Source organism: Ailuropoda melanoleuca, chromosome 4 (genome assembly GCF_002007445.2).
Source record: "Ailuropoda melanoleuca isolate Jingjing chromosome 4, ASM200744v2, whole genome shotgun sequence".
Lineage (NCBI taxonomy): Eukaryota > Metazoa > Chordata > Mammalia > Carnivora > Ursidae > Ailuropoda > Ailuropoda melanoleuca.
This window is the reverse complement of record NC_048221.1, coordinates 4,651,614-4,661,058: the sequence shown is the minus strand read 5'-3', so window position 1 is coordinate 4,661,058 and position 9,445 is coordinate 4,651,614. Positions and strand designations below refer to the sequence as shown.

General features: G+C 52.6%; 1 protein-coding gene across 1 annotated transcript; it reads right to left on the bottom strand.

The window, feature by feature from the left end:
• Positions 1 to 6,338: 6,338 nt before the first annotated feature.
• TNFSF9 (TNF superfamily member 9) lies at positions 6,339 to 9,442 on the bottom strand (the record flags this gene model as incomplete). Its single annotated transcript, XM_019808514.2, has 3 exons — positions 6,339 to 7,766; positions 8,741 to 8,771; positions 9,254 to 9,442. Coding segments are annotated over 3 exons (705 nt in total), but the record flags the coding sequence as incomplete, so codon positions are not given.
• Positions 9,443 to 9,445: the final 3 nt, after the last annotated feature.

Genomic DNA, 9,445 nt, shown 5'->3' with positions numbered 1-9,445 from the left:
TGGGATCGAGTCCCACATCAGTCTCCTCCCCTGGGAGCCTGCTTCTTCCTCTCCCACTCCCCCTGCTTGTGTTCCTTCTCTCGCTGGCTGCCCCTCTCTCTGTCAAATGAATAAATAAAATCTTTCTTAAAAATTCTGTATTGTGCACTTAAAATGTTGTTAAGAGGGTAGATCTCATCTTAAGTGTTCTTTTTTTTAAAGACTTTTTTTTATTTGAGAGAGAGCATGGCGGGAGGGGTGCAGAGGGAGAGAAGAATCAGAGTCTCCACTGAGCAGGGAGCCCCACATGGGGTTCGATCCCAGGACCCTGGGGCCGTGACCTGAGCTGAAGGCAGAGGCTTAATGACCAAGCCACTCAGGCGCCCCTTCATGTTAAGTATTCTTAACACTATTTTTAAAATGCTCTGCAGATCTGTCTCCACTCCTTCCTCACCACCCTGCTCGCAGCGCACACGTAGGCACACAAGAAGCTGTGCAAGGCTTCAGGCTCTTCCACTCAGCTCCCACTGGAGACTCACCTGACCGCGCTGCTTTGCAGGGAGGGGGTGGGGGTCTCTGTTCATCCCCATCCTGGGTAGCAGGAGTTTCCTGGGCAGACAGCCAGAGCCCATGGATTGCAAGAGAGGGACAAGAACGAGCCTTGACTCTTCGCAGAGAGGTGGGAAATCCAGCTTGAAAAGTCTGAGGAAACTAGACAAGAAACACCCCCCCCAAGGGGTACTCCCACTGCGATGGTGTGAGCAGGCCATCCCCATTCGTGACATCCCACCTCTTGTAAACGGTCCCGATTCACATCCCAGTCCCTCATACAATTTCACAGTCCCTGATCTCAAGCCCTAGACACCAAATATGTTTTGGAATCCAGAACTGACACTGGTAATATGACATAAATATATGTCTTGGATCACACCCCGGATACTGGGCTCCTGAACCCTAGAAAATTCCTAAGTGATGAGAACACTAAGAGGATCTTTTGTTCTAATGAGGCGACTCTGGGTGGGCTCCTGGATGACTCTTGGGTGGGGGCTGGTCACCAGAAAGACCAAGCCACGATTAGAATCTTGGAATTTTCCGTCCCACCCCCAACCTCCAGACAGGGGAAAGAGGCTAGAAACGGTGTTTATGGTTGATCATGACTACGTGAGGAAGCATCCATAACATCCCAATAGTAGAGGTTTTGGGGAGTTTCCAGGTTGTCGAACACAACCACACAAGGAGGGTGACACATCCCAGCTCCACAGGGACAGAAGCTCCTGCACTCAGGGTCTTTCCAGACCTCTTCATCTGGTGTTAACTCTGCAGCCCTTATCATATCCTTTAATAAACTGGCAAACGTGTTTCCCTAAATTCTGGGAGCAGCTCTAGCAAATTAATCAAACCCAAGGAAGAGATCATTGCAACCTGCAACCTAGCGCTGGTTGTTCAGAGGCACAGGTGACAACTTAGATTTGTGACCAGCATTTGAAGCGAGGAACGGGGAAGACAGTCTTGTGGAAACCGAGCACTTAACCTGTGGGATCTGATGTTCTCTCTGGGTAGAGAGTGTCAGAGTTGAGTCGGATTCTTGGACACCTTGCTGGTGGCTGAAAATTGCTTGCTGGTGTTGGGAAATGCCTCCACAGATTCGGCGACCAGAAGAGACAGAAGTGAGGTGTTTTCTGTGAGTAATAAAGCAGACTCGTATACCATATAAATATATTACTTACATATATTACATCATTAAGTATGTATTAAAGGGTCTCATACTAAATTACACACATATATATATATGGGATATATATATCCCATATATTCTGGGACAGCCCCCAATAATCAAGCATATTAACATCCTTATTATATGCATATTTCAGCCAAAGAATACATAAAGAACATAAACACCTTCACATGGGTTCAGTCCATTCAGGCTGCTAAAGGAGCTGTGAAAATTTTTCTGTTTGCGGATTTTATGGTTCTGGATGCAGGACTATGTATCTGGAATTGTCCTTATAACACCACATCTTTCCAAAATTGCCTCTGTAACTTTGTAACCCCCATCCTGGCAAGGGTGTATTTATGACATCACAGATGTGTCATTGTAACCGCTCTCCTTTGAATCGTTGTTTCTTTGGGGGCTCTGTAGAATTCTATGTTTATGTTGGCATGAAATGTACTGAGTTGCTTACTGACAGCCTGGTGCTGTGTGTTGCGCGTGTATTAAATGCATCAACTCCTGTAACCCTCTGTATCCGTCTGCTGGGGCTGTCACAGTGCAGTACCACGAACTGGGTGCCTTAAACAAGATGTTTATTTGCTCACAGTTTTGGAGGCCAGGAGTCCAAAATCAAAGTGTTGTCAGGATTGGTTATTTCTGAGGCTGCAAGGGAGGGGTCTGCTCCAGGTCTGACACTCCTTGGTTTATAAATATCCATCTTCACGATCACATGATATTTTCTATGTGTGTACACACACATGTCTATCTCCAAATTTCCCTTTTTACAAGGACGCTGATCATATTGGATTAGGGCCCAGCCTAATGACCTCATTTGAACATAATTACTTCTTCTGTAAAGACTCTATCTCCAAATACAGTCACATTTTGAGGTCCTGGGGGTTAGCACTTCCACATATGAATCTGGGGGGGGGCACACAATTCAGCCCAAACTTTTCTGTATTCTATGTGGCCACTTGGAAGTGACTGGGGGGGGGCACCTGGGTGGCTCAGTCAGTTTGGCATCTGCCTTCAGCTTGGGTCATGATTCTGAAGTCCTGGGATCAAGTCCCTCATCAGGCTCCCTTTCCCTCTGCCTGCCACCCTATCTGCTTGTGCTCTCTCTCAGTCAAATACATAAATAAATAAATCTTAAAAAAAAAAGAGGAAGTGCCCAGGGTTCGAGGTTATTGGCTGTGTGACCTTGGGCTAACCTCCCTGGGCCTCAGTTTCTTTGCCTGTAAAATGCAAATGAAAATAAAATAGTACCTTCCTGTTGGAGTCTTTGTAAAGCAATTAGTGCCTAGGACCAGTAAGCATCAATAAACATCAGCTATAGTTCTGTCACTGTTGTAGAATTCCATCTGTATATCTTGGGTCTTGGTAACATCCTACGACATTATGGGGCCCAAGTATCCTTGTTGTGGGACACTCCCAAAACCATATAACCCAGGAAGTGGGACAGACTCTCAGATACCAAAACTACCAAGAAACGCACCAACAGCCTTGAGAGCCTGCATCCTTGGACAGCATGGAACAGAACCCACCCCAGAAGGAAATTCATGGAAGGACACTCAAGTTTCTCATGGCCCCCAAGGACAGATACTAAATGTAGTGGGTTGAATAGTGTCCCACCCCCCCAAAAAATGTTTTTCATGCCCTTCCTGGAACCCCAGCATGTGACCTTATTTGGAAATAGGGTCCTTGCAGATATAACTAGTTAACTTAAGATGAGGTGATACTGGAGCAGTGTGAGCCATATATCCGATAGGTGCAATGTCCTTACAGGAAGAGTAGAAGAGAAACAGATGAGACACACAGAAGGAAGACAGACATGTCACAAGGGAGGCAGAGATGGCGGTAATGCAGAAGCCAGGAAAGGAACGCCATCCACCAGAAGCTGGAAGAGGCAGGGAAGGATTCTTCCCTAGAGCCTTTGGAGAGAGCATGGCCCTGCCAACACCTTGATTTTGGACTTCTGGCCTCCAGGACTGGTGGGAAATTATCTGGTGCTCTAAGCCACCCAGTTTATGGAACTTCGTTTTTGGTTTGTTTTAAGAAAGCTCCACGCCCAGCTTGGAGCCCAAGGTGGCGCTCGAACTCACGACCCTGATATCAACCCTTGGGCTGTGGTCGAGTCAGTGGCCCAACCCACTGAGCCACCCAGGTGCCCGTACCGTGTTTTATTAGAGCAACCCTAGGAAACTAATGCACTAGGGCATTCCACGTCACCAGGAAGAGACTAGTAGCTCCTCTCTCTAGGGCTTTATGGTCTCATCTGTGAATCCCCACACATCTTCCTCCTCCCCCGCCCCCCTCTCTCTCTGCACACGCTTCCCTCCATGCTTCTCTCACATACAGCTTCCAAATCCTGACCAGGACGGTTGGTAGGGCCAGGACTGCCCCTGTTCCTATGGAGAAGATCTGATTGGCCCAGCTTGAGTCATGTGTCTGCCCTGGCCCAATCAGCTGCGTTGGAGGACTGGCATCACCTGGTGCTATTCAAATAGGCAAGAACTAGATTAGCCTATCCCTGGCCCCTGGACCGAGTGTTCTGGGGAGCACCCTTCCCCCGCCAACCCTGGAGGTGAACCAAGTGGAAGATTTTGGATGGCAAGGGCCATCCTAGAAGTCCAGAGCAAGCATCTAGCAATGGGGGCGGGGAGTAACAGTCATTTGCCAATATGTGAACCAGCCTGAAGCCATCTTGGACAAATGGCCACGAAGACATCTCTGACGTGAAGCCTTCTTAAGCACAGCGCCCCCCCCCCACACACATCCTTTCCCTTTTACTTAACCACATCCTTGAGTATCTTGGGTCCTTGATCTGCTCTGGAGACATGACTGTGACACACTTATTCTCAGTCTCCTTCTGAGTGCCCCCCCACCCCCATATGGACTTCCAGCCTCTAGCAGGTCTGACGGGGGGAGGGGGTTTCAGGGATCTGCTCCTCTTGCAGCCACTCAAAACAGGCTTCTGTCTGTAAGTCCCCTTAATAAACCATGTCTCATCAAGCTGCACTCGTAGGCCTTTTTCTTCCATCTTACAGCTCCTGAAGATTTGCCGTTTTGCACATACTTCCTTTTCATGGGACACCNTTTTTTTTTAGTAATCTCGACACCCAACGTGGGGCTTGAACTTACAACCCCAAGATCAGGGGCCGCACGCTCTTCTAACTGGGCCAGTCAGGCACCCCTAGAACTAGGTCAATGATTTAATTCCCAATCAGGGTGACGCTCACAGGTGCGTCAGCTCAATGCCAGTCCTGCCCACTCAGGAGGGATTCTTTGAGAAAGGGTAGAGATGGGTCAGGCAAACAACATTCTCTTCCACATCCTCCGCATCTTCACTGCCCATCCCACACCCTTGTGTCTGGCCATTGTGGGCCACTCTCCCCCCTCTGCCTCCCTCATTCCCATCCCTCCTCCTAAGACCCATCTACATCCCCTGCTCTGTGGAGACTTCTCTGCCCGCCCTAGCTCCTTTTGTCCTGTGTAAGAAGCCAAGATCCAGCTGGTTTATAGGGACCAGCAGTCAGATCCGCATGGTGGGGAAATTATGGCGCTGGGGGGACTGGCTGGGCTAGAGACGGTGGTGTATTAGCAAATGTCTAACAACCGGCTCTCCAGAGAGGCAAAAATGAGGATGTGCGTTTATTACAAATTTGGTTGGCAAAAATGTGCAGCATATATCTACAAAAAATGTATTAAAATACTCTTTTTTGGGGGCACCTGGGTGGCTCAGTCGTTAAGCGTTTGCCTTCGGCTCAGGGCGTGATCCCAGAGTCCTGGGATCGAGCCCCACATCGGCTTCTCCACTGGGAGCCTGCTTCTTCCTCTCCCACTCCCCCTGCCTGTGTTCCCTCTCTTGCTGGCTGTCTCTTTCTCTCTCTGTCAAATAAATAAATAAAATCTAAAATAAATAAATAAAATACTCTTTTTTAAAAAAAAAATTATTATTTAGTTATTTGAGAGAGAGAGCACATGAGCACGTGCGCATGACCTGGGGGAGGAGCAGAGGGAGAGAGAATCCCAAGCCGACTCCCCACTGAGTGCGCAGCCCACACAGATCCCACACTCCTGAGATCGTGACCTGAGCTGAAATCAAGAGCCAGATGTTGGGGCGCCTGGGTGGCTCAGTCGTTAAGCGTCTGCCTTCGGCTCAGGGCCTGATCCCAGGGTCCTGGGATCGAGCACCGCATAGGGCTCTCTGCTCCGCTGGGAGCCTGCTTCTTCCTCTCCCACTCCCCCTGCTTGTGTTCCCTCTCTGGCTGGCTGTGTCTCTCTCTCTGTCAAATAAATAAATAAAATCTTAAAAAAAAAAAAGAGAGAGAAGTTTAACCACCTGAGCCACCCAGGTGCCCCTGTAAAACACTTTCCATTGCAAATTGCATAGTCAATGCTTACAGAATGCGGTCTTTGATTTTTCCCAGGCTTGTACGCATAGCCTCGTATGGCTCCAAGTGACAAGGTTGGTATGTTCCTTTAAAGACTAAAATGAACTGGAGCAACAAAGATGTCCCCACTTCACTTGCTTGTCAGTCATCTTAGCAACTTCTTTGCTAAATCAGATTGTCTGAAAGCACAAGACAAACACTTCCTCAATTTCTCATGTGCTATTCACAACGTCACAGCTCAAGACAGGACACACTTTCGAGTTTAATCTGCATGTTTAATCCACACTTTCTCCATCACTGTCTTAAATAGGTAATCCGCACACAGTACATGAAGCCAAGCCGAAGCATTTGCAGACGCCCATGGCCAATTTTAAGTTACCAGCCTGAGGTCACCGAACAAGCGAGGTCCTGCACGATGGCTTTTACACAGTACTTCCTCCGTGCAGATTCAAGTGGGTCACATCACCGGCAGAGAGAATGACAACACGGGGACCAAGTCCCGAAAGCATAGGGTCGTTATTTCTCAAATAAGATAACCTCACGCTGTCTGGCATACAGTCGGGGTTCAATACTTCGTGGTCAGTCGGTTTGTAAGTATTAGATGAGCCAGCGCCACGCACCATCGCACATTCTCCCACACGGCCCCGTCACACAGGGTCACACACAGTCACAGTCCTAGTGCCAAGCAGGTATGCCTGACGGCCAGCCTGGCCAAAGCTGGGCTGTCTGTCTGTCTTGTTCCCAGGCTGTGTCCCCAACACCTAGAACAGCGCCTGCCACACAGGAGATGCTCGGAACCGCTTGCGTGAATGAAGCTCGCACAACATAGTCACAGGGACCCCCGAAGACGAGCCCCCTTGAATGCCAGCGCACGGCTGGGGATGAGTCTTTGTTTCTCATATATTAACATAAATAAAGATTTTCTTTTTATCTGTTTTGTTTGCTGACGTTTCGCCAGCCCTGCGCAGGGCCTTGCATACAGCAGGTGTTCAATAAATATAAATGGAATGGATTAATATAAAGTACACTGTTGAGCTCCGGCTCAGAATAAATACCAGAAGTCCGACTTAGGGCAGGAATGGGAGTGACTTGGAGAGTCCTCGAGGAGGGGGTCAGCAGCGGGGACCCCTGCCAAGCCGGGTGAGGTAGAGTCGCCGGGGCTTCCGTCACCAAGAGCCCCCAGAAAGAAGGCAGCATTCAGTCTCGGTCCAGGGACGGGGACCCAATGGGCCACGACGAGGGGAGTCCAGCGGGGACTTTGGTGGCCACTCTGAAGAGGCCCAAGATCGTGGCCCCCTGCGCGAGCTGCCAGGTGAGGTGCACCCCAGCCTCAGCCCGCAGGTGAACACCCAGGCGCTGGCCGGCCCGCAGGTGCAGTAGGCTGCCCCGGAAACCAGCTGCCGAGTCCCGGGCCTCTGAAGATGGAGGAGGCAGGTCCAAGGTCAGAGCCAGCGCTTCCGCCCCGACGTCAAGCGGCTGCAGGTGCAGGGCCGCGGAGATGGAGCCGGAGCCTTTGCTGGGCACCACCCGCTGCAGCTTCAGGTGCAAGAAAACATAGTAGACCCCGGGTTCCGCCACCGTCAGCTCCCGACTGTGCTGGTCGTAACTCAGGCCCGGCCCCAGGAACACGCCCGCCAGGCCGGGGTCACTGTACCAGCGCAGGGGCCCTTCAGTCAGCTGCACTGAGGGAGGAAAAAGAGGGGGAGGTTCCTTGAGTGTGGCTGTGGAGCAGGGGGGCAGCCCTGGGGAGGGGTGCTGGGGTGCTGGGGCTCTGAGCTGGAGAGGGACAGAGGTCTCAGAAGGAAGAGGTTTCCAGGGGGAGGTAAGGTTGGTGAGGGAAGGGAGGAAGGGAGAACAGGACTCCGAGGGAGGGGAGGGTGGGGAGGACAGGACTCCGAGGGAGGGGAGGACAGTCTTGAGGAGGGAGAGTGAGGGTGCAGGGTGGGGAAAGCAGAAGGAAGCTCGAGGAGGGGATACAATGCCAAAGGTGGCAATCTGACTGGGGAGAGCATGGTGGGGAGGGAAGGAAGGGGGTTGGGAGGGAGGTGAGGGGAATGGGGGAGGTGGCACAGCCTGGAGGGGACTCAGCAGAGACTGAGGGGATGGAAGGGAGAGTGTCAGGAAGGGGGAGAAGACAGAAGGGAAGAGGTGGGGAGGAGAGCGGGGAAGGAGAGGAAGAAGAAGGGAGGGGGAAAGGATGGGGAGGAGTGAGGAAGGGGCAGGATGAGGGGAAGGGGAGGAGAGGATAGGGAGGAAGAGTCTGGAAGGGGAAAGGAGTTCGGAGGAGATCTCTAGAAGGAGGGAAGGTGGGGGGGACGTGGGTGAGGAGTGAGGGCCGGGACCTCCCAGAGCCCAGCAAGAGAGACAAGAGCAGGTAGGATCTGTGGGATCAAGCCCCAGGTCTGGGGGCGGGGAGGGGGCGGAGGGAGCCTGATGTAGGTACATCTGGGGTCAGAGGAGGAAAATCCGGCACCATGAGAGGGTCATGGGAAGGTCAGGGAGACAGTGGAGGTTCAAAGAGGTGAGGGGACAGCTTTTAGAGAGAAGGGGAAGAGGGTCAGATGGAGGAAGAGGAGGCCTCCCTGTCCCGGGGTTCCTCCGCCTTGTTGCCACCCCTGCCCGGTGCGCCCAAGCGTAATGACCGCGGGACACTTACCATCTCGGGCCACCAGCTGCGCAAACACGCCCTGCGGAGAGAGGAAAGGCGGAAAGTGGGTGGAGGCTCCCCCTCCCGCTGCGCCGCCCCCTGGAAAGCGAGGGTTCCGGGGGTCTGTGCGGTCCTTAGACCTCGCACGTGCTGCGGATGAATACACCAGCGCCCGCGCGCCCCCAGAGCTGGTGGTTCAACCTGCCCCAACCCCTGGAGTCTGCAAGGACAGAACCTCGAGATTCAGCAAAGAAAAGAGGAGCGACTCCCTCCAAGGGCCCTTGGGAAGGAAAGGGGGGGACCCGGGAGAAAAGCGAGGTTCTCCGGAAGTCAGGAAAGAACGTGAGTCCCCTTTACGATTGGAGATAAAGAAGAGACGTCGGGGTCCGCTATGGAGAAAGGGTTACCCTCTGGGGCCCGGAGCGCAGATGGAGCCTCACGGGGGTGCCCCCCGAAGTCATGGATAAAGAAGGGGTACTCTCGGGGGCCCGGGTGGGAGAAGGGGTTCCGGGCGCATCTCACCTGCGGAGAGTCGGGAAGGCGGGCGCCGGCGTCGGGCAGGTCCTCGGGGAGCCCGGGGAGCCGGGGACCGGGCGCGGCGGGGGCCCGGGGTGCCTCCCAGGCGCGGAGCGCGCAGAAGGCGCAGACGCCGGTGAGCAGCAGCAACGCGGCGCTCAGGGCCCAGGGCAGCGGGCTGCAGGCGCCCGGGGGGCG